This window comes from Strigops habroptila, chromosome 1, assembly GCF_004027225.2.
Source record: "Strigops habroptila isolate Jane chromosome 1, bStrHab1.2.pri, whole genome shotgun sequence".
Classification (NCBI taxonomy): Eukaryota; Metazoa; Chordata; class Aves; order Psittaciformes; family Psittacidae; genus Strigops; species Strigops habroptila.
In genome coordinates this window covers 63042007-63068422 of record NC_044277.2, presented here as the reverse complement: position 1 = coordinate 63068422, position 26416 = coordinate 63042007, and the positions used below count along the sequence as shown (strand labels likewise).

Sequence of the window (26416 nt, the reverse complement as noted above, 5' to 3'; positions counted from 1 at the left end):
TGTTGCAAGTGCACAGGTGTACCTGTACATCCTACATATCACGAGTGATTGGTTGGATGCAACACCTCTAAGGAACTACCAAGAATGACTAGTGTTTTGTATTATGGTACAGAAGAGCTACCTTTACGAATCAGGCTTACAATACAAAATACTGTGCTATCATTATTTGGCATACACTAAAAACCACAGATCTAGAGTGAGGATATAGCTAAAATAACCCTCCAGGTTTCTGTCTGTGGTCATGTTGTCATGGCAAATGTCTAATCAGCCTGAAGACTGCAATTTACAGAAACATTCTGGATCTCTACATGCTTGAAAGAGCTTTTGTAAGGTGGTTGGGTTTTCTGTTTTGATCTTCTTGTTAAATTGTAGTTTAGCATTCTAATGCAAATTAAAAGAGAAACTGAATCTTTAACTTGCAGCCTCTTAAATGTCAATTTCCTCTTTAAATAAAAAAATCAGAGAAATGTCATATGAAACTATAGGCACACATACATTTGGTAATATAAGCTATTCAGTTTAATCTACATCTTAACTTATTTATAATATGAAGTGGCTTCCCTCCCCAAGGAACTTTGTGTCTGCCTGCCTCAACATTTTGATTTGGGAATGCACTTCTGGAATAGTTCTCAGAGATGAAGACAAGAACTGATGTCCTTTTCAGTGAAACTAAATCAGGTGTGCTCCAAAAGTGTGCTTAATGTGCTCCAGCCACTGATTGGTATTCAGACCACAGGATTTTATTTGAATAGGCATGTTTAGCCCAGGAAGTGATACAGATGTTGATTGAAAGTAGTTGCAGTTGTAAGAACCCCACTAAGCTTGAAAAACACAAAAGATCACAGGCATAATCCTGACTACACTAAAGTGAAAAGTAAGATTCCTATTCAGTTTAGGAAAGGTATATCATACCTAGAGCAGGCACTCTCCCATTCCTAGGGTGACAAGAATGAACAACTACAGCATTCAATTTTTTAGATGTGGCCACTGGATCCAAAATCATAATATACTCTGAATTGCACTTATCTGCAGAGCTAGAAAAATGCACCCTTTTGCACCTTTTAGTATTAACCCTGCTGAGCAGTCACTTTAATGGATAGCTTTAATAACTTCATAGCTTGTTTGTTTGCCACAGCCTGCACCTGCTAACATAGCCATTTTAAACACTATTTTGTACAGGTGTGAGTGTTCATCATTTGTAATAAGTGGCATGATAATGGTAAAAAAAAGGATATTCAGTCATGTCCTTCATCTGCGTATTTATTATTTCTATTTTTATTGTTTCATTTAAATCATGCTGGAATGTTAAAGGTTGAAGATAGCCAGTCACATGTGCAGATAATCCCACATCCTCATCTGAGAAATGCCAGTAAAGATACTGTAATGTCCATATAGGCAGATGTTTGATCAGGGAATTTCAGGTATAAATTTATATTAAGTCCCCACCAAGTAAAATATTCTGGCAAAAAAAAATCCAGAAGCAACAAATGGTACCTGGTGGATTTTATTTCAGCCTGTAAACTACGTGCTGTGTCTTTGTAAACCATGGCATAGGAAAATGTTTTTAACCATGGAGTTAAATGGTATTGGATTCTTTTGAGAATGTTTTGGCAAACATAAAACCTGTTAAAGAGAGAATCAGGAGTCATAGTCATGAAAATATGTTGGGAATAGAAATTAAACTATAACATCTGCATTATGAGAATATACTTTTTAATTAAAAAAGAAAGTATTTACACAGCTAATACAGATCAGAGTGTATTTGAGGAAGCTATTATTGCATGTCACGAAGCACTGGTTCTCGGGTTTGATTTGATTCACATGTGAACAATGCATATCTCAATGTTTAGATTTGTGGTTGCTTGATTCAATCCAAATTGCATACTGTGACTCCTATATTTGGTACAGTACTTGAAAGCAGTGTATTTAAATATGCTACATTGAAAATTAAAACCTTTTATTTAGTCATATTTAGCAGATATAGTAATCGAGACAGCACACACTTCATTTTTTTGGGTGAAAAAAAAAAGTAAAGAAGAATTAGTCCATAAAAATTTAAACGCGCAGGGCCAGGTTGTGACAGTTTGCTCATACAGCACTAAGGTACTATTTATCATGCAAATTGGGTCATGTGGACTATCTGCTTTTTAAGCACTAGATTCAGATGTCCTTATTAATTTTTGCTTATACTTTATACCACGTTGCCCTAATTACTACAGCGAGAATTATTTGTGGAATATGATTGTAAACTGTCTGTAAGGAAATGGTTCATGTAACTTCTAACTCTGGTAAAAAGTCCATGAAAAAACATGAAAACTTATTCTGAAATAAGGTTTGGGTTTTTTTGTTTTGGGTTGTCGTTCCCCTTCCCCTACCGCACCCCCCAAAAAAAAAAAAAAAAAGAGTTTTTTGAAACAACTTTACTTTGGTGCTTCTTTAAAAGTTTTTCATAAACAAGAGATGTTTTAATCCCTATACCGTATGCACACAAACCATGCTACTTACTCTGCGTAAGCTAAATCATGGTCTACTCAAATTTTTACATCCAACTGATGATATCCCAGCACTGCTCAATGGTGGATACACTTGTTTATTCATAAAGAAGTGTGTGAATAACTGTCATATGTCTTTTGTTGTCCTTTCTTCACTGGATGGGAACATTGGATGGATTTTTTTTCAAGCTAATAGACATAGTTTTTGTTAAGTCAAGATTAAAACACTACACTTGTATTTTGCGTTGATAGGAGTTCCTGTGTCTAAAATAATTATATAGTTTCTGATTCATAAAAAGATGAGTTTTGTAGCTTTCAACCACCTTCCAAGAAAGCATTTTCCATTTCTAACTGATAGTTGCTATTGTTTATTTTGTTGTATTGAATGTCTGATGTATTCATAAAATAACGTCAAGGTGATTGTGGGAACATCAGGCCTTGTTGCCATGGAAATACACATTTACTTACACAAACACATTTTGAAAAGAAAAGTAACTTTTATAAAGTTCGTTAAAAGATACGAATCATTTTAAGATATTAATCAAGTTATGGAAAGAATTATTTTCTATTTTTTGCTTATATATGTTAACTGGGGGACTGTGTATAGGATTGATGCTGAGTCAGATCATACTCCACTATCTGTTGCAGACAGTGGCAGAAGGAGATGCTATTCAGGAGGAGCATGTGAACCCAGCCTCTTTCTGGTTTAGCTCCTTCCTCCCTTTCTTCTTAGTCTGGCAGGCAAAAGGGAACATTTCCACCATGGCTTCATTTCTTCCCCACAGTCTTCTTGAAACAAAATGCTCTGATGCTTCAATTTTCTTAAGTTTTCAATATTTCCCTTGTTCCATCAGATCTCATAATTTCTCCCAGGCTTTATTTCTATCCTTGATGTTTTTGTGACACTCTTATTTCATATTCTGATTAATTTACCGAAAGTCTGCTCTGCTGTATAGATAATAAAATGATGAAGAATTGTCACCACTGGCACTTTTTCAAGCTTCAGAAAAGTTGTGATCACAAGCTCAAGCTTCAGTTTCTCATTGGTAAGGGAAGCTGCTTCTAGCAGAGAAGCTGTTTACCTTGCCAAGCTGGATCCATTGGCTCTTGCCATAGCTGCTCTAAAGATCCTGAAGAGTGTGGGTTTATTTTAGATAAGATCAACTAAGAGCTCTGTGGCAGAACATTCTGCATTTTCCTTAGCTTCTTAAAGCACATTGGCAAAACTGAGATTTCCTGGGGTCATACTGCTGCCGCTCAATCTTACCCAGCTACTTAGGCTGGCCCTGCTCCAAGGAAGTCCTCTAGCACTACAGCACACAGTCCAGTGCTAAGTGCCAGAAGGCTGCAACTTCTGCCTCTCCCAAAGTCTTGTCTACTGCTCTGGTAGCTCAAACAGAAGTTTGTCCTGAAATGTGTGACAGATTAGTGGCTGTCAGTGGGTACCAAAAAGGAGGTGAATACCAGGTCAGACAAACCTTGCTGACACCAACTGCACTGTTCAGAAATAGCTGCCTTTCCTGCCCTCGTGCTGATATTGCCTGTCAACCTGTGCTTATCTTTCCTCTGGCTGTCTTTCAGTGAGCAGTGAAAATGGTATCAAGAACAAAGGCACCAATCCATTTACTGTTTCTTTTCAGTGCCTTGATCTCAGAAATGAAAACTTGGGTGTAAATGTAAGCTGGGGGGGGCTGTGCTGAGAAGGAGTTCTTGAGGGCTTTCATGTCCTCTTTAGAAGTACCATAGAAGACTTACACATGCTCACCTGCTAAAATAAAATTATGTAATAGGCATTCCTAAAAAAATAATGGGAGGAATCCCTAAGTACACCATATTGAAAAAAAGGATGAATATAGATTCAGAGGACAGTGTAAGCACTTCAGAAATAACTTCAATGGTTACAAAGGTTACAAACTTTGCTACCAGTACTTAGATCCTGAAACAATCCTGTTTCCTGAAACATACTGATGCCTGACACATCTGTACTGGGAAGATGCTTGTAGGTAAGATCATCTGTATGTACCAAGACAACTTAAAGTTCATGTGATAAGAGAAAAAACATGTAGTTATAGATACGCATTGTATATTTAGTTATAGAAAAAAATGCAAAAATACATCAGAGAATGGTTACAGGTCAATGCTTCCTATAAATCTTTGGTTTGAAAATAAGCAATTTATCTCTTCCAGATCCTTTAATATAAGAATTCACTGAAACATAATCTTATAAATAAGCAAATGTACTACTTTTGCCAAGAAGATAGGTAGAGTAGGTTCAGAGTTATTTGCTTGTACTACATATATATCAAGCACATGCTTCAAAAGCCAAGAAAATCAACTATATGATACACAGCTTACAATGTAAAAAGCAGTTCTATGGAAATATAAAATTGATTTTATGGTTGCTAGGTTTAGTTTCATATTGGCTTGCTTTCTTATCAACTGGAAATTCTTCTGTTGTATACCAGAGCAAAGGACCTGCAACATTTAAAGTGTGTGGTAGACTTGTGTTAAATGAAATCTGACCTGACAGATGCTGAAAGAAAATAAATTATTTAAGAAAAAATGTTGCATAAAAGTTTTACTGAACTGAGAGAAAGAATAAATTCCCATGACTACCTGCTTTGCTCTGAATAACGTCAATAGAAGTGGCAACACTGAAATAGCTATTTGTAGAAGAAAGACGTAATGGAAAAATCAAAAATTTCTGTAACTGCTATTCTTTTTGTGTTTTGGGGGCATGTAACTTCCAAGGTAGCTTAGTGCAACTATGAGTGGTTCTTACTCATGTCAACTATTCCTATGAAATCAGAAGAAATACTTCGTGAATAAGATTTCAAAATTATCTATTTTCTTTTCTATAGCTTTTAGAGAAAAGGGAAATCGAGAAATTTTATGGCATTTCAGGTTTCATACATACACTTTGATCTAACTTAACCTTGGGTGTTACAGTGCTATTAATCCTGGGTATGGCTCCAGGGCAACCATGACCAGCACAGTGTACTCTGTTCCACTCTTCAGAATTAAGGAAACTTGCTAGTCCAATAGCCCAGTGAAGAGAAGTAAGATTTTTTTAAAGAAACATAAAACATGTCAATAGTAAAAAAGTACTAGGAGCTCAATATTTAGCTTATCAAGGACTACATTAAGAGTTTATTGGGCCAAAATCTGTAAATACCAACAAAATTTTGTTACATAGCCTTTCAATTCATTAGGCAAAGCATAGTAAGGAGTAAAGGAACCTGACAGTAAATTCACTTTAGAAATAAGGAGCAAAATGAGGGCCAATTTTTTTGCAGTCCACAGAATTGACTCAGTGAGAATTATATAGGTTCATCAATGCTAAATTTTTTTTTCTGAAAGTGTTGTTACATTTCAAACTGGAGTTAATGTGAGAGAAATCTACATCCTGTGTTTTGCTGAAGATGAGACAATTATCAAAACAGTCTCATTCAACTGTAATGCAAATATAACTGTGGAATCCTAAGCCTCATTTCAGATTCCTATGGCAGGAAAGTCATCTATTTAAGATTCCAAGAGTAATTTTAGTTCACTGAGTGCTACATCTTTCACAGCTGAAGCAGAACTCTACCAAAGATGAAGGAATACTTTGTATACCTTTAGTCACCTATACTTGCCGTCAGTCTGTAGGCTTTGCTGGCAAAATTATGCCAGTAAAAGCTGTAAAGATGTGTGGTTCATTCGCTGGTGTCACTCTGCTCTAGTATAGGATCAGTTATACCTGATCCGAGCGTGAATCTTCAGAAGTAATCTGTCAAGACCATTGATTTACAATCTTGCTGCTGATAATATTCCTTAATTTAGGTATTGAGATATTTTTCTCAGAAAACATTGAGTAGTCTTCAGATTTATTTACTTGTAAGAAAAAGACAGTCTCAGTGAGCTTCCCCATGCAGAATTATTTTGGAAGAAAAGTGCTAAAATGTTCTTGTTGACCTTTGTTAACTAAAGAACATCTCTTTTTAATTCAAAATGACCTTTCTTTTCAAAATGGAGTTAGGTTATATCAAATAAAGTTAACAGTTTTAAAAGTTCAAAACCAAATTAAATATTTTGAAGTAATCAAAATATTTCTGTTGACCTGACCTTTATTGATTTATTCATCCATTCAGTTTTTGGATGATGGTATGTAAAAATGCTTATATCTGTGTCCTGGGTTCAGCTATAGCAGTCATTTTTCTCCTTCTTAGTAGCTGGTGCAGTGCTGTGTTTTTTAACTTTCAGCCTGGGAACAACGCTGATAACACTGATGGTTTTAGTTGTTGCCAAGTAATGTTTACTCTGACCAAGGACTTTCTCAGTCTCATGCTTTGCCAGGGAGGAGAGGAAGCCAGGAGGAAACAGAGACAGGACACCTGACCCAAACTGGCCAAAGGGGTATTCCATACCACAGCACATCATGCCCAGTATATAAACCGGGGGGAGTTACCCGGAAGGCCCAGATCGCTGCTCGGGTCGGGCTGGGTATCGGTCGGTGGGTGGTGAGCAATTGTATCCTCTCCCCTTGTTATTTCACTAATCATTATTATCATTGGTGGTAGCAGTAGTGGTTTTGTGTTATACCTTAGTTGCGGGACTGCTCTTATCTCAACCCGTGGGAGTTACATTCTTCCGATTCTCCTCCCCATCCCTCCAGGAGGGGAGTGAGCGAGCGGCTTCGTGGTTCTGAGGTACCGGCTGGGCTCAAACCACAACAATCTGAGACATTGCTACTGTTGCAGGGTGGGAGATAAAATATTCAAAATTCTTATGAGACAAATCTTTCATGTACTTTCATATATCAAGATGCACCTTACATTTGACTGTCCACAACAAATTGGGAGTTGATTTTAGACAGAGCAATTATTGTGATGATGAAGTTGAATCACCTAATTCTAGAAAGACTTTGGAGGAAATGTGAGTGCTTCTGCTACAACTGTTGTGGTGTAATTATGAGAATATGCTTAAGCTAGTCTTAGCATTTATGAATTAAAGATTTGATCAAAATTTTTGAAAACAAAGGAAAGGCCTCCACTTAATACTATAATTTCTGAATTATGTCTTAGTGCATTCATAAAAATATCAGCAAAATCATCCACTAGTGGGATGATGGACTATCATATCATTTTGGAGAGTATAAAAGAATAGGTGAGGAAATTAAAATGTTGTTCATGTTGAGAAGTAATCCTTTTTATTTGCCACAGCCAGGAATATATTCATTTGCCAGTGCCTGCATAAGGGGACAGTGGTCCCAACTGATATTTGCCTCTGAAAGTGTCATACAACCCTATTTTATGTTTCTTTATTCTATCACACCTTATATGTGTGTTTTAAATCCTCTTAGGGAATGGATTTTTCACTTTCGGCAAGAACACAGTGTCTATTTGTTGTTGTCACTGCAATGCAAATGGGCATAGTAATAAATATTGTCAGAATCCATAAATCAGAAGAATTACAGCACTAAACACAAATGTAAGAGGTGAGATTGTTTCCCTTCTTGTCCCAAATAGCTGGGCAGAACTGGGGACCTGAGAGATTTTTCTTATTGGGAGGAGCAACGGATGATAGATTCTGTTAGCTGCTTGGTGCAAGCCTGACTTATTTACAGGAAAAGTGCTAAATCCTATTTCTCTAAGGGCCAGAGAAAGAACGGTAAGTCGTATCCTTGCTTACAAGTCAAAGCCTACTCACTAGCATATTAGCTGCAAAAAGAGCCTCTGCCTTGGTTCCTGTTGGGGCAACCCTTACAGTTTGTCTTTGGCTGTCTTCTGCATTTTTGCTCTAATGTTCTCCTTTATATACTTGCCGTACTTCCACATTAATGCTGTCTGTTTCCGTTACCATAAGCAAGGAGGTATTGAATTGCTCCAGCCACCAACAAGAGTGGCTGCATGGCCTCCAGTGTAGGAGGCAAATAAAAGAAGCTGCAAGTCCTGCTTGTCAGCCACGATTCCGGACAGCTTCACAGGAAAGGAGACCAAAATAATCTTCCTCAGCTTGTGATGCTGATACCAGGATGTGCACATTTCTGGAAGATTCTGTGCAGTGCAGGAGGGTCTGCGTAGTAACAAAGGTCTTCATTCCTCTAATCTGCTTTTCTCACGTATCTTGGCCTTTTGCCTTCCCTTCCAAGAAAACACGTTTACTGCCAAGAATGATTTATTAAATCTTTTTAACACTTGTCCCGCTGCCTCCATGCACGTACACAGAAACATTTCATTAGCCAGTCCTTATATATGTAATTGGGGCAACATTCTCTGAGGAAATAATACAATGTAAAATTTCTACTGGGGAGATTGCTGGGTGCAGAGTGGGAAGACTTAGTCACAGTTGTTTGAAACGCTCCATGATGCAAGAGAATTTTGCCTTTTTCCTTTCTTTGCTCATCTGTATTTGTTTACAGGAATCACAGGGGTTTCTTTACTTGGTCTAATCTATTATTTTGCATTTTCTATTAATGCAAATAAATGAAACTGCTTGAGTTAGGCAATGATATTAATAAAAATATCAACAAATCTCTGGAAACCTTTTGGGTCTCAAAAAACTGTTTCATTTAAACAAAAATGAAGCACCACAACAATAAAAAATCATTAAGTTAAGTGATGCTGTAAATAATGCTGCTGAGAGATTTTCCTTATGACTCAGTGTATGGACATAATCAAAATACAAGAGCTTATAAATAGGTCTTCTTCCATTTTATCATCTTTAAATCACACTAACTTACAGTATTTATGCTTACTGCTTTATGGAATTAGTTGTACAAGAGACAGATGGGGAGATAGAAAGTAGGTTTGTTTTAAAGAGATTACAGTGTGACTAGCACTGTGACTGTATTGTCAAGAATTACGGTGATTTTCTCTAACGTGTTTTCTTTTTTTTTCTGTCTTCACTCTCGTCCACTTGTAAAGTTGGATTCTGTATTTGCAGCAACTGGGCGATATAAAATAACTACATTAACATCTTTGAAGCCCCCAAATGTCTTAGTACTTTTTTCCTTGGCTTATATGGCACATCTTTTTCATGTATTAGAAAAACAGACTGAAAAAAGGTGATCAGATGAAGAATAGGCATATACAGGTTGGTATTCAGTCAAATGTTATTTCATTGTGCAATGATTTCTAGCTAGGCAACCATTACAGAATTACTGTCCCATAAGTATGCTATGATAAAATACTGCTTGGAATGAAGATTTTTTAGGAGTTACAATATGAACAGGATTTCTTCTGAACTGCTGGAAGAGTTTACGTTTTGAAGTGTCCATTGACTGAGGTGGTGTGGAAAGCTGAATTTCATTACAACAAAAAACAACTGAAACTGTAATCACCCTGGGTAACTTAAAAATATCCTTCACATCACAGGGGAAAGGGGTGTATATGGAGATCTATGTGAGAAACCTTGCATCCTGTATCAGGTCATACTGCAGCTCTGTGCAAATCCTCCTCTGGAGGACCCCACCGAGCCACTTCTGTTGAGTGCATAGTGTTTGCTGAACTTCACACTCCTGTTCGGGGCATGCTGTTCCCAAGGCTGACTGCTATCCCACCTAATTCCCACCTGGGCTTATAGTTTAAAATAATACTGCTATACTGCATTGCTGCAGTACTCGTCACCACCATGGAACCACTGGAAACATAAAATCCTTAGCCTCATTCATTAACATATTTGAAGTCGCCAGAATCATCTCTAAGGTAAAATTAAGGTTTCTAAAACTATCACAAAACATAGCAACTTTTGCTTTTTGTTTTGCATACATTTGAAATGCCAGTAATTTATCTTTAATCTCTAAAACTAATATAAATAAATACTGTTTTAAAAGTTAGTCACAACCTAAAAATCACACATTTTCATTTTAAATAACTTTGCAGTTATTTATCATAATATCATAAAAAATTACAAGCCTGATTTTAAATGTGATTTCAAGTTATTAAATTTAATGAAATAGATCCTTTTCCAAACAAAAAAAAATTTCAAATAAAGTTTTCTTCAACATATTTTGCAGTAAATTTCAATTTAAAATTATAAATATAATTAGAGTTTAAGAAATTCCTAATTCTAACTTCTAATTAGACATTTACTGTATAAACACTGGGTCTAGCTCTGGAGCAATAAAAACTGGAGTGAGACTTTTTTTGTGATCATAGTTACCGGAAAGAAAGATGTTTTTTCTAACTCAAAGAAGTAAGGCACAATAGGCTGAATTCCTGTCAGTCTTCCTAGGCAATGAAATGAGAAATGAAGTAACAGCTCCCTTTCTGATAATGCCATGAGCATTAATCCATTGTTCTGGTACAAATCCACAGATTAGGAGCTGAAGCAGCTGTAACCATTTCATGAAATAAAATTTTGTCTTCCACCTCAGATTATGGAAAAATAAAGAATTAAAAGTGACATTCCTAGAATTTTGATCCTTACGATAGTTTTCTATTCAGGTGGAAACTGATATAGCATGCTATCTTACTGCAGTTACGTATTGACAGTCATCAACTGTAAATGTTTTTACAAATATAAATAACATTATTTAATCAATTTGAAAAAAACATATCTAACTTCAAGTCTAAAATAATTTTCTCCTTTGGACCCGCATGAGAGAGCATCAAGCATGCATACTGGGTGCAATGCATGTTGTGGTTGCTTAGAACCTCATCCTTATCTTCTCATGAAGTCAGAAGTTTTATGTTTCTGATTTCTCTTGCAGCAGTCATGGAGCAGCCAGGTGTGAGGACAGTGTTTTAGTTGAAGGCCGGATTTTTAGTAACAGAATCCTGCATTCCTATACTGGAAACCAGCCCTTATTGTATGAAATAGTACTGTGCTCAGCTATTGAAAGCTGATTTTCTGTTCCATGATCATATTGTCCCATGACTTTGAATTGAAGAAAAATACATGAAGAAAAAGTCTTTGAATCAATCACTGTCCTGAATCATTAGAGTATTACAGAAGTGACCAAACTTCTCAATTAATCTTGAAGAGAAATTAAATTGGTCACTGGACTGCTAGAATCCAGGAACAGTTTTGTACTTGGTTGAGCTACTATATAACATACAATGTGATTCATAATGTATCTGAACCCGAGCTCAGAGCTGAACAAAGACAAACAATGTCTTATTCTAGGTTGTCTACCAAATTTTTAATTGGAAGACATTCTAAGTGATCTACTGTGGCATAGTATTGCATTTGCTATTTTGCATTCATGGAAGGTATGAATACACAAAGTAAAAAATATATGGAACGAAAGGATGCTTTTCCTGGCAAATCTCTTCTTCATATCACAGTTGTTGTTCTCTAGAAATACCCTCAAATTATTAAGTAATTGAAAAGTAGACAGCCTCTGATCCTTCTTTTTCTCTTTCCATCAGAAATTGGTAGCCTGGCTACAACAGAGTGCATGTGGAAATTGTTTAAATCTTTTTGTAGAACACCTTTACAGAATTTATAGTATAAACAAACTATATTTATCCTTAGGGGGGTGTGAATTTAAAAAGAAGTAAGGATGATCTTCTAATTTAGCAAAGTCTGGGTTTTCAAATAAGAAATCACATTGGAGCTCCATATGACTGTTAAATGTGTCGAACTGAAAATGTCAGAGATGTCTAATTCATGCTGAAGACTAGCAATAGTATACAGTCATTATGCCAGTTAGATGGAAGCCATTTAAAAAGAAGATAAAACAGAGAGTGGGATGGCATACGAAGACCATTTTAACAGTGTGACTGAAGATCCTGTATTTTCTGTACTATGGGAACCGTACAGTTTATTTTAAACCTAGTAAACAGAAGCTGCAGCTATTTATCTTATGTTTCATATCCATCTTTGGAAAAGGCTGAGGCCTGATGTTCTGATTTTCTCACTTATGAAACTGCAGCTGCAGAAATGGCAAAATGTCACACTGGAAATCTGCTGCAATGTTTCTCGGAAAGCTTGCGGAGTTTTCCCACCTATAAGCTGTGTTACACAGCAGCACCGCAACTCCATAAATAAGGATCATCTAATATACCAACAATCGGACCTGAAGAGGTGACCATGTAGAAGTAGTACCTTAGGAAGGTCAAGGTCTTCTGGGTACTGTGTGGTGGTCCAGTCTGTTCTTCACAGTTTTTGGGGGTGGTTGGACTAGATGATCTCCAGAGGTCCCTTCCAACCCTAATGATGCTGTGATTTGCTGGATGAAATGGAACATAGATCTTTTCTCCTTTTAAGACCTATGTGGAGCTATAAAGAAGGAATGACACTAAAGACACAAAATAAGTCGGTGATAAATTAATCCTCATATAAATATCTCCCCACTGCATGGGGTCTTTTCCAGAGGTATTTTGCCTGGTATAATAGCCACTAAGATATCATAGTTATAGATGAAAAAATGGAGATAAGAGCTGGCATATATGGATCAAGTAACATCATGCCCAGAAGGCACAGGTGCCTCAGGGTGGTTTGCTCTATCTTCTTACACCTTAGCCTGAGACAAGGAAAGCTGTCCATTACACTGCATACTTTTGTTTCCTCAAGCAGAGCCAGATCCTTAAAGGCATTGGAGATAATTGTTCAGGAAAACTGCACTTGCAGTTGAAGCACTGACTTTCTGCTTCCCTCACACAGGCCACTTTCAAAAGCAGCTTAAACCAGCCTGTAGTTTTGTACTGCAATCCACAGATATGTGAAGAAAACAAGAGTCTCATTGCTCCCTAGTTATTTTGAGGATGTGTAGGAAGGCAGGAGGCATTTGGCAGTCTCTGTCATTGCCCCTGCCAGGGTCCCTCCTGCAAATTTCGCTGCTGGTTCCAGGTGGTTTTAAGCTTCAGTCCTCCCTCTGGAGTACCCGCCTAAGCCATCGCTCACCTATTATGATGAGTTTCTGCCAGCCCTCAAGCAGACTGAAGAGCAAAGAAAATGAAAAGGCAACAAAAGTACAGAATTTACTAATAATAATTTGAACATGCACAGAGAATGGATATAAACATTCTGTAGGAAATCTGTTTACCGGTTTGGGTTGCTTTCTAGACCTAGCAGATCTAATGTAAAATAAGCATTTTACAGGTGATGATACACAACTCTTGTATGAAGTGAACAGATTAAACTGTTTATGTTCAACTGCTGAAAATACTCCGGAAATTTATGTCAATGTCAGAAACCCTATTAGGTTTCAGAAGAGGTAGGAAAGCTTCAGCCTCATCACAAGATAGGAGGTCTTCAGGCTTTTAAGAATGACATCTGAAGGGCATTTAGATTGTTTTCTATAAAAGGAAAGGGCAAATTTCCAGTACATATATAATCACTGGTAGCATTTATGTTGTCATCCTCTCTAAAGCAATAACAAAGTGCACAAATGGTGGATGATTAGAGAGGTCAGTGAAGTGCTCCATTCAGCTGTAATTGTAGAGTTTTTAAAAATTCTTTTGACATCAGAAAATATCATACTTTTTTAACCCAGCTTTTTGCTATGATTAGTTAATTCATGCAAAATCAGTGAAGAAACAGAATGGCAAATTAAAAGCAGTAAAACAGGAATGTCATTTTGCAGTAGCAGTAAGTAATCAGCAAAATCAGTTCACTGTAAAATTATTGCTACCTACCAACGCTTAACTCCACATGCACAAGACCTCAGCAAGTTTTTGTTTAAAATACTACCACCTTGCAGACCTGGAAAGTGCTTTGGAAGAACTGCTATCCCATGTACACTTTTGCTGATGCTGCAATCAGTATTCTCTCTTTTCTTACTCCCCCTAGGCATTTCACAGGATATGAAATCTGAACGCACTCTTTTAATTAACATAATTTTTTAAAATATCATTGCCTAATAAAATCTGGCAACTTTCCTACTATAGGATAAGATGCAACTTCTTTCTCTCTAACAATATTTGAAAACATGTTTTCCATTTCATTATTTTTCTGGCCAGGTCTTTCAGTTTTGCGTAGTAAATGGATATAAGTTTTCCAATTTTGAAGCAAATTTGCATTAGAGAATAACCACGTAGTGAAAATAAAAATATTATCTGCCACTGACCAAATAGGAGTTCTCATTTCAGTAACGTTTTTCAAAATAAGGAATAATTCCAGTTACTTACAGTGGTTAAAAGTGGTGGAGCGTGAGTGGAGGTTTCCATGCAGGGACGAAGGAAATGAACCACATTACATTGTCCATCGAACCAGGTGGAAGTCAACATTATTTATATATTTTATTGTTTCACAAAAGCACAAAACTGAAATTTTTTTGTAGTTTGGAATTTCAGAAGAATTTCTCTGTAGTACAGTCCTATTGACACATCAGCTACACATTCAGAGCTGTATTTGAATGATTTGTCATGTGAACTTTACCTCATAGTAGCCAAAAATTATGTTCAACATAGCAGGTTGTATGTAACTTCTTTGACATGAAAGGGTACTTTCCCTTCAGTGCGCCTAGATTTTAGCATTGGGCTTTTGTCATTGATGAAGAAAAATGAGGTAGTTCAACTGATCCCCAGACAAACATTCATAGCATCTTAAATGTTGTGATGCCACTTAATCTTTGCAGTCATTTCAATTCTTCAGCTAATGGTTATTTGCTTGACATCAGCAATCATTGTGGTGGAGTCATAAGCTCTCTGGGAGAGTTAATATCACCTACTTGGTTTTTATCTTGTTTTGATTTAGGACACCTTTTTTCAAGATCTGTATTCTCCTGTTCAGGGTTTCTACAGAAGTCCAGGATCGGAAAAGGTTTTAAATGTTAATGTCTCGCCTACTGCAGGGTTTTCAAAGAAAATTGCAAATCCTTTGACTGTACATTGCATTGCACAAGTTTGTTTGTGTTTTCCTACTCCCCGTCTACCTTCTTATTTGTTACATTATTTTTTTTACTCGGTATGAGGTCAGGAGCAATGCCTCACATACAAAAGTCTAATAAAAGAAACTGAGTTACAGATTAATGCTGTGACCGCTGAAATCCATAGCAAAATTCGTAGCAGCATCAGAGGCAGCAAGAAGCTTTAAGAAATTATTCAGATCTCTCTGAAGTCCTTTCACATACAATTCTACATTTCGGTTGGTGAAAACATGATTTTTCCTTATCATCTCATATAATAATCATTATACTTCTGTATGAGACATTTTACACATGCTATTCATCAAAAAGGGAAATTGCAAAGCCCGCTGTACCCACTTGGGTACAGAAAGTTAGGTCGGGCTTGATCTTCGCTGAGCTGAAGTCCAGTGTTTCAAAGTAGAAAGGAAATACAGCTTTCAGTATTTCAGTGTTTTCTGTAAAATAAAACAGACTGTAGGTACACACATAGCCAAGCAGAATATTCTGCAGAATCTGTTAGTATATCATACGAGAAGCACCTTGTGTTCTCATAAAATGTAAAAAAAGCAGTTTGAGGGGGGTGGTTCTTACAGGTTTCTCTGAATCTTTGTTATAACTTCTCTCTCATACAAACAGTCCTCATAGGCTGCAAGTCCTCTTGATTCTGCACTTCTATACAATATCCTTTTCAAAATAAATGGAAAGCTGCAAAGCTTCCAGCAGTATTAAATTCTTCATAGATGTTCACTCGCTCTAAAGGACAATTTTTTTCCCAGATTTTTGATGATTTATACTCTATTCTAAGCTATTGGTGTAGATTCCATGGTAAATGGTCTTTGCTTTAGCTCAGGGTTATCCGTGAAAAAACACCTGAAACACAGCAGTGTTTCATACATTGTTTGTCAGCCGTTTGCCAGTGACACAAGAACCTCAGGTGAAAGGACAGATGGCTTTAAGTACATTTATTTTCATGCCTGTGCATTCAAGCTGTTTGCCTTGTAGAAAAATTAGATGTCCTAAAGTTGATAAATGTGACTGACATTGTTAAAGACAGAATGACTTCAGATATTTTCTTTCTGATTTACAGTAAAGGTGACCTCAGCCTGGGGGTAGCTATCCTGCAGTTGTTTCCTCAGATCTTTGCTATTCACTGTATTCCTTTGCAGGTTCATGGGTCTGCAGTCATCACTAGTTTAAAGCTGTCCACTCTGTATTCTACATGTCCTCAGTCTACTGATAATAGATTTAAGTACCTCTGAGGTGTGAATACAAATGAAATCTGAATCTAAATATTTCACCTTTTCTTTTTCCAGCCGGACCCTGCAGGCAGAGATATCTCCATCCGACCAATCCTGGAGCACTGCGAAAACACCCACATGACAATATGGCTTGGGATTGTCTATGCTTATAAAGGGCTGCTGATGGTAAGCATAGCTTGTTTTGCACAACACTGACTTCAAGCTGCTATTTACTGATAGGCATGAACTGAATTATGTTTGCTTTCCTGGTGGCTGGGAGTGAGTTAAAACTTCCTTGAATACATCTTTTATAATTGGACCAGTCCTAAAGTTCATTTGGTAGTAATATGTGGATATATGCATATGCAAAATAAATAAGATATTAACAGCACTTAAAGATAATACTGTTGATATATGGCAAACCAAGAAATGCAATGGTAAAAAGATGGGTCTATGAATGAATCAACTTTGTAACTAAAGAAGCCCAATCATGTGAATTCTTTTAGGTTTTCCAAAAAGATGGGACTAGGTTATTCTAGATGCTTGTCTCTTTGAGTTTCAAATGTCCTCCAGGAACAGCCGCAGGAGACAGAACATTAATTTGGAGCCTGAATCAAAATAGCCCTTTTGTCACCAAGGCCCATCTCCACCAAAAGATTACTAAAACCTTGGGAGCCAGGAATCCTGAACCTTGATAAAAACACTGTAATGGTGACTATTAGTGATTAAAAGTTCCTAAGCCTGAAGGTTTTAAAAGCATCTGATTTTTACAGCACTGACCAGCTGAACACCTATCTTGAGTTGAGTCCCATCTGGATCCTAAATCTAGATAAAAATTCGTTTACACTGCCTGAAGGGTTCAATCTGTTCTGCGTATTTGTAGCATGCCTGTTCATTAGGACACCCGTGAAAGACTGAGTCAGCTGCTTCCTCTTAGAGTGGTTGGTGTTGCTGCCCTGAGGGAAGCTGGGGAGAGGGAGCTGCAGGTGACTGGAGTACTTGTCTTCCCTCTCCACATTGAATCATTGCTCTGCTGGGCTGCAGAGTCATGCTGCTTTTTTTCAGGCTGAAAGAACTTTAAATATGAAATACAAAGCTCAACAGGAACGGAGGATGTTTTTAAGAAACAAAAACTATTTTTGTTTTTTTAATTCTAAATAGTCAGTAGGTTTGTGGTCAGACTGGGCTTCTGGGGAATGCCTTCAGGCAGAGAAGGCACCAACACCGAGTGTCTCCAGTTCCCAGGTGAGAGCTCTGATCCTGGAGTGACTAGCCAAAAGGAAGCCTTCCCACCTTCCCATTTAAAAAAAGGAAAAAAAACCCAAACAAAATTATTTTAGGTGTAGGTGCCTATTTTTTAGAGAATGCCCAAGCAGGCTGTGAAATCAAGAGCTAGTACATATTTGATCCCCAAAAAGGGAACAGGAATTAGGAGAGATTCCACATCTCAGCATGTCTTACTGCGCAGCTCTGAGTGGCTCTGGATTCACAGTAATCTCAACTTGTAGCATGGCATCAAGGGATTTCTGTTCGAAAAGTAAACAAGTAAATATGTTTGGTTCACTTAGAGAGGTATCAATGAACAAATAAAATTAAAATTCCTTTAAAAATATTGAAGGATTTAAACAGTGGGGATTTTTCTTTTTTTTTTTTTGTAAATATAACTTTGATAATGTTTTCAATTAAAAATTAAAGAGGGAAAATAACATTATATATTTAAAAAAAAAACCACCACACATTCTCGGGTAATTTCCTTGTAAGTTTCTTTCAAGTTTGAATTGTGCTGGACAGTAATCAAGCTGCATTGGTTCTCACTAGGCCTTTGCCCTAGATTGGTTGGTTGTCATGTATGTCGGTCTGTTTTCTACAAGATATGTGACTCAGTTTGTTTAAGTTTGCAAATGCCATTTGCCATTACTCACTATACCTATTTCAGGCACACAGGGTTTCATAACCACCAGTGAAATATACACTTTTTATTACTCCAGTGCCCTTTTATCACAGAAATTGATATGTATTAAAAAGGAAGATACTCTTCTGAATCACTTAAATAATTGCTACAGTGAATTGTATAAGGACAACAGGATTGATGCTTTTTATCTCCAGCGATGTTTTTTTTATCACCAGTGATGTTTCTGTACATCTCGCAAACTTTGCCTTCAGAACAAAACCAGAAACTCTCATGTTACTGTATCATTTTATAAGGGTTTAGCTAATACAAAATTCTGCCTTTTGTAATAATAAAATACTTACCTCTAACTTCACATACTTTATAAAAAAGAGCTAGTATTGCTAATTACGGTACAATGAAATATTTGAGGTGGAATGGCTTAATGATTTACTCAGGCCGCAATTATTTATAGCAACCTTTCATCTCTAAATGAAAATAAGATCAGATTAATCTAAAAAAGAACTTTTCTTTTTTGGCTTCAAGATATAAAGCAATACTGTCCATTCTGATGACTTAAATGCACTGATACAGTGAATAAGTCACTCAAGGTAGAGCAGAGCACAGAAGGGCGGGAAAGGGCACAGAAGGCAAGGCAATATAAGAGAAGACGTTACTTGCCAGGATGCACCTGTTCCTTCTATATTAAAGTAAGCAAACATTAAAATTCAGATTCATGATTCTTCAATTGCCTTTGAAGGGATGTGAGGAAATGCTTACTAACTGCATGAAGGCTTCTCAGTTATTGGATCCAGATTCCCCAAGACTGGAGACCAGAGAATAATAGGAAGACAGCCATTCTAAATCTTGCCTTTGTCATTTCATTAGTCTTAGTGACCCTGGCCAAGTCCCACCATACATATAGGACTCAGTTTTTTTTCCATCTCAGGTTCAGCTCCTAAAAGGCTACCTACAAGTTCAAGGTCTGTCTGTTTGTACATGGTGACCATCAGTTGCGTATGTCTAGCTTTGATTTCTGATGATGTAGACATGGTTGAAAATTACAGTTATTTCATATATTCCAAAGGATGATAGAAATCACACCATCTTAAACTTGCTAGTGGTGCATTGTTAGTGCACTAAAATCTTTCTGAGGGGTATGAATTATTTTTATGATTTCAGCCAGGACAATACTAGATTAAGGATGGATTGGACTCCATGAGAGTGCTTTGCTCATTAACCACGCACACTAGACTTGTCTACAGTTTGATTCCCCTCTTTCTAATATGTGTTTGTTTGACATTAGACTCAAGGTGTCCATATGTTGGAAGTTTCATTGTGTTGCTGATGTATTAGATTAGATATAAGGAAAAAATTTTGTACTGTGAGGGTGGTGAGACACTGGAACAGGCTGCCCAGAGAAACTGTGGCTGGCCCATTCCCGGCAGTGTTCAAGGCCCGGCTGGATGTGGCTTTGAGCAATGTGGTCTAGTGGGAGGTGTCCTTGCCCATGGCAGGGGTTTGGAACTAGATGATCTTTTTTATTAGTAGCTTTTCATGAGTTCTCATTAATTGCACGTTGAGATCTATCACATAGATTTCAATCAGTTTAAATTTGTTTTATCGATTTTGTGACATACTATTTTTAAATAACAATACTGAGCAGTATTAAGACAAACACTACTGAGAAATCCAAATAAGCTGCATAAATGTGATTATTCAGTCTTGCAATCTCATTGGGAAAAAAAAAAAGGGCATATTGAATTATATCACTCTTTTTTTTGGTTGTTGTTGTTATTTGCTGCCTCAGTTCATGTATCAGCCATTTCATTAATTTGCATAGGATAGAAATTACCGTAATAGCTCTGTAATTGCTGAAGATGTTCTACTTTTTCTTTTCTCGTATGGTCTCTTTATATCTTAAGTGGATCTTTGCCAGAATTCCAATAAATATCAACAAATAAGTCCATCAGTCCAGACAACTTCTAAATCAATCCCTAGAAATTCTGCATGCAAGTTACTGGATCCCTCCTATTACAATAGCTTGTCTTGACCAGGTCTTTAAGAGCTCTCTTACTGCTGGAATAAGCTGCATATTGCTGCTTTGGCAAGGCAAGACATGAATGGATTGTTCCATCTCTATATAAATATAGGACAAAAATACTCATTAAACATATCTCATCATGCATCATTACTATTGAATTTGTCATCTTCCAAGCAATGAATCATTATTAGGATTCCTTTTTTTCACATACATTTTTAGAAACCTTTATGAATTCTGTTAATGTAGCTAGCCATTCATTTTCTACTATATGTTTAACTTCCCTTTCCACTATCTGTATTTTAGAACTTTAATTCATAATCATTATGAATTTCCCCTGTTTAACTTTCGTGACATTCTGCCTAGTCTTTGGCCAATTTTATTGCTTGTTTGTTTTAAATTCCACACAACCAAAACAGCTTTTGAGTAAGGAAAGCTTCTTTACACCTACAAAGTTTAGTGCAGATCATTTACATACCCAAACATCTTTCAGTTGCTGTTTAATTTCTTTACCTAATTAATACATTCTATGTGTAGAAAAATTTAATAGTCTCCAGATTATGTTAAAATTCCTAATTATTTTCTGATAATAGCTTTGATTTTTAACACTTTCACTTGCATTTTTTCCTAATTCTCTTCATAGAATCACAGAATCCCAATTTGGAAGGGAGGGACCTCAAGGTTCATCTGATCCAACCTTTCTTGGCAAAGCATGACCTAGACTAGATGTCCCAGCACCCTGTCCAGCTAAATCTTGAAAGTATCCAACTCTGGGGAATCCACCACTTCCCTGGGGAGATTATTCCAATGGCTGTTGTTCTCATTGTGAAAAATTTTCCTCTGTGTCCAACTGGGATCTCCCCAGGAGTAACTTGTACCCATTATACCTCGTCTTTTCCATGTGACTCCTTGTAAAAAGAGAGTCTCCATCTTCCCTGTAGTCACCCTTTAAGTACTGCACATGGTGTCAAGCCTGTTTTTCTCAAGCCTGAAAAAACCTAGTTCTCTCAGCCTTACCTCACATCGCAGTTTCCCAGTCCTTTGATCATCTTTGAGGCCCTTCTCTGGACCCTCTCCAGTCTGTCCACATCTTTTTTGTATAGGGGGGACCAAAATGGAATGGTGTTCCAGGTGTGGCCTTCATGGTTGAAAAGACTACTCGGAAGAAGGGACTGCCTCCTTCTCAATTAATCTGCACTATTCCAACACACATTTTCGGTGGGTTTAGCACCAACCTATCTGTCCCATCTTACAGTCATTCGAGAGGAAGAGAGTTAAGCTTTCGGGGGGGAGAGATGGTAGAGGGGGTAGTTTATAGTGGCACCAGATATTTATATATCTTTAATAAAACGTTGACAGTGTTTTAGCATCCAAAACATAAGTTAGCATATGGTTTTGTAGGATATTTTTTCCCTACTATGACCATAAGGAAACTTTAAATATGTTCTTGAAATATTGCAGATATTGCAGTATTCCCTTACATGTCTCTTGGCATCAATTTTTATATAGCAGAAATAGGTTTAAATTATAGCACACTTATTTTTATCAGAGATGATCTGTCATTTTGCGGTGTTGTGGTTGTCTGTGGTAATCTTATGCCAGAATAAAGGTAGAGCTATTCCAAATGGATATTTTCTAATAACCAATTGCATATGTGTTTCAACTTATTACTATGATGTGTTTCATGACTAAGAAGTGTTTTCATGGATGAAAGTCAAATACAGTCTGAATAGAAAGAAGGGAAAATATTTTATTTACCTGTTGATTTGGGAGGCTGAGGTATGATGTGGAAAATTTTGTCTGGACACATTAGCATGTATAGCTTTGTGCAGCTGCCTTTCCGTCTTGCCCTGGCCAGGACTATACTAAGTGCCCTGCAGCATAAAGGACTTTGCCAAGACCTTTACAAAGAAAGCCCGTCACTCAATAGCTGAATATCATATCTTGCAATTCAGAAATATTTAGCTATTATCCTAATGCTCAATAGAAATATTAAGCTTCCCTTCAGTACTGTCTATCCAGAGCAGCTCTGTGAACATGAACTAAATACACAGCTGACTCACACCAGATCAGGGATAAAGTGATGATGGTTTAACGTCAGATTGTACTGACTGTGAAGATAGGAGACCTACAAGGGTATAGTTTTTCTTTCAGTTTGCTAACTAACTTTACTTGGTGTGCTGGCAATTAAAAAATATAAACTGCTCAGTATTTTTACTGCCCAATTCTCCAGTAAGAACCTGAAAATCAAAATGGTTTTTTTTTTCAGTTTTGAAAATTCTCATTGAAAAAAATCTGCAGCTATTTCACTGAAATAAGAATGTGCCTAGGTCTGTGATGATCTGGATTTGATGAATGAACATGAGTAAGGAAACCCATAACTCCATCTTCACAGTTATTTCAGACTGAGAGGTCTTTACAGGCCAGAGTCCAGTTCTCCCTTTGTTTTAAGGAGTGACAGGAAGGGCAATGTCCATTAATCTAGACAGAAAAAATAACAAAAGCGAGGAACCAAAAAAAACCCTAAAACCCAAAACAACAACAAATAAAATCCCCAGATATAAGATCTTTGAAGTAAAGGCTTTCTTTTATTCTTTAATGCAGCACAACAAGGCTATGACCCGCAAGCAAGCACAGTAAGTGCCACTACGATACAGTAATTAGCTGCAAAGCTGCAGCCTCATCCAATATATAATCTTTCCAAAACCATACCCTCTAGTTATTGGCAAGCATGACTTCTGACAAAATTGGAGACTTTTCCTGTGGTATTTCTCTGCTCTTGTTTGATATGCTCAATATAATTTTCTTTTTTTTCTTTCTTTCCTAATACTGCTTGTAACCCGTGTTCAAAGTATAAGCAGACATGACTTAGAAGTGAAACATATAGACAAAATGGTTTAAGGGCAGTACAGGGCAAGAGGGAATATGGGAAGATAAATAATTTCCTGCTTGTCATCTTACAGTCTATGCAGCCCAATAGCAAATTAGACACTTGATTGTATTAATGTATGTTGTGGATCAGTAAGCAGTCATTACTGTGTTTAGCAGTAATTCTGGTGAACAAGATTTAAAATTAACTAGCCAGTAAAGTTTTGAAAAATAATGTTAAATGTTTTCCAGTACTTCAGCTACAAACATTTCTATTATATTCCCAGAATATATCACAATTTAATCAGTACAAGATCTAAAAAAAATAAAGTTTGCCTGTTAAACTCTGTGAACACAAATACTGTATTCTCCATAGTCCTGTTATTCCTCTAAGACTTAAATGCAGATTTTTCTTAGTGACGAGATTTCTATCTTTAGTCACAGTGGTATAATCCTGTTGTCTTCAGATACTGTTTTCCCCAAATTTATACAATGGTTGTCTCACAACCTTTTTAGGTGCACTGACAACACAGTTTAAACCCACCATATTAACTGCTGCAAAGATAATATTCTAAACCAGTGTAGTGTCAAATGGAAGCTGCCTACCTTCAAAGATGAAGTAAACCAATCTTGCCATACAGCTCACACCTTCAGAGAAAACCTAAATCAACATTTTATGATGCTCTCTACATCAACAAGGTGTGTATTTAGTAGATCAAAATGGAAAAAGGCTTTAAGTTAATGACTAACAACGTAGGAAGCCTTCCTAGTTTCATTCTCAATGTGTCTGGTTGAGATCCCCAAAGGGACAATCTCTACTCTGATGCTAGGGACCACATCTCAGGCAAAATTTGGAATTGCACCCTCTGATCCAAACATGATGCTATGCAATGGTCATCACCAGCATCATTGTCTTGAATGAAGATGCCTACTGCTGTATTTTTGGGAGGGCCTAAACTGGTAGACACGCTCTGAGAAGCCTTTACCAGTTCTAGCCCTCCAGGAGCAATAGGAAGAGAGACAGCTGCATTGCAAATCCCAGCAGGCAGCCTTAAATATCAAATAGTCCTTAAATTGCACAGCAATCTCAAGACATAGGTGCCCACAAGCATAATGACAAGTGTGATTTACATAGCTGAGGAAGATTAATGTTTAAAGTTTAAGTATCAGGAGTAAAGAGCAGCTGAACTGGGGTGCTAAGAGTCCATGATTCTAGCTGGAGCTCATGAGTTTCATATTCAAAACTTGTCAAGGAATCATGGAAATCTGGACCTTTCACTAACAGCATCTGCATCCTATTCCTCAATTAAGCCATTTTACATATTTTCAGGATTTTTGCTGTTGTAAAAGTGAATCTTTTATTCGTGCAGATTGGCTGAGCCTCAGGAAGAGGGAAAATAAGAAGGGCATATGGAGGGAAAGAAAAGTGTCATATTCCCTCAGGAAAGCTCTTTCTCAAAGGAGAAATCTTACCAACCCCATGGAGCCCTGCAGGAACTTGTAGCAGGCAAAAAAGGAGCACCTCTGCAATCACCAATGTCCTGGCAGGAGGCTGCAGAAAACTCTCAGCTTTTATCCATGTTTGAGTCCAAAGATGAGCTGCAACTTTTAGAAAAGGAGAGCTCTCTTCCTGAGGCAAGCATTTTACCCAAAATGCTAATAAAAATTAAAAACAATGCTCTCAGATTTATAGTGCATCATTCTGAGGAAACTCACTTGCTGCAAGAGCCTCTCCTGTTCTTTAGCTATCATATAAATAAATATCTTCCTTTCATTTGGAAGATACTTAACCATTTTCCATGCTGTTCTCAATTATAAATGACAATGGGCCAAACTATAACCCCCACATCACTGTTCAAATGATCTTTTTTCCATTATAATTGATATTTTAGATCACTTTATAACTGCCTCAGCAATAAATTCATGCCCATTATTTGTAATAAATGCTGGCCTCATTTAAGCATGTTGGCTGTATTCCCAGAATAATGCTTTTGGAAGGAAGTCTGTTCATACTGGGAGAAGCAGGGAAGGGTGAGGGATGACCTACAACCCTAAAAATCTCATTAATAATTAACTGTAGCAAGAGAAGATAAAAATCTTCCTATAGTTAATCAAGGTTTCATCCCTTTAAAAACATGATCTAGGCATACACAAAAGCATTCCTCCTACCCCTCAAAACAGCTCAGCCCAGACCAGCCTGTTTGTCAGTACAGGGGTTGGCAAAGTGTAAATCTGCAGCACAGCTGAGCAGAGCATTGCAGCACCAAGAGTGCAGGGAGTGCACAACAGGCAACTGGTGGTATGGTGGAGTGTCTGAGAGGAATATGTTTGTATCCTGAAAAAAGGTGTCATTGGTGCAGCCAGGTCAATACAGTGGACGATTTTCTTCTGCAGGGCCTGTAAAGGAGTCTGTACATTCCTTGCTCTATCTGTGCAGTGCCAGACGCAACAGCAGAGGAGTGCTGCCTGCATCCATCCTTATTGGAAGTATCATCTTGGTTGCCTGAGAACTCTCAAAATGTACTAGGGCATGATGTGTTCTCTGGCACAAAGCTACCTAGCTCAATAAACAGCTTACCCATCTCAACTGCCTTACCTGAATGGCTCTGAGACCCCTCTCTGCTCCAGCTAGGTGTCTACATATACCTTGACCCCTCAAGAGCAGCTCCCTCCCATGCTTCACCTGCAGCAGCCACTACTTTTCTTCCTGCACTTCTTAGGCTACTGGGAAGGGCAGGGGAAGAGGCATGGGGCCGGGGTGAAGTGTGGCTTCTAGTCCTACTAGAGGAGATGGGTAAAGCAGAAGAAATAGGCCTGTGACAAGAAGGCGTGGGAGTGCCCTGGGTAGGAAGGGGGCAGGCTGGGAATGGTGCTGAGGAAGACTTGGGTATGGACTGCAAGGACAGCTGCTGCTGCTGTTCTGGGAAGGGCCACCCCTGCCTTATCAATCCTTGATAAGAATTGTAGCAGTGATGGCAGCATTGGGAAGTGGATGATCAAGAGGCTTGCCTATACTAGGCAGCATCTCCAGCCTGCCACCCTTCATGGGCTTCCATGCCAGCTCTGCTCATGAACATGTAGCAGGGTAACATATGTGGTGTAGGCAAGAGAATG

At 37.5% G+C, this 26416-nt stretch overlaps 2 protein-coding genes across 3 annotated transcripts in view; one reads left to right on the top strand and one right to left on the bottom strand.

The window, feature by feature from the left end:
* Positions 1-26416, bottom strand: part of ELP2 (elongator acetyltransferase complex subunit 2) — a 138538-nt gene that overhangs the window by 14073 nt on the left and 98049 nt on the right. The window lies entirely within an intron of this gene.
* GABBR2 (gamma-aminobutyric acid type B receptor subunit 2) overlaps positions 1-26416 on the top strand; it is a 455930-nt gene that overhangs the window by 401952 nt on the left and 27562 nt on the right. For both annotated transcript variants that reach the window (XM_030507941.1, XM_030507951.1), the window contains one exon: positions 16581-16691. In XM_030507941.1, coding sequence (XP_030363801.1) covers positions 16581-16691 — 111 coding nt within the window. The remainder of the gene's footprint in view (positions 1-16580; positions 16692-26416) is intronic.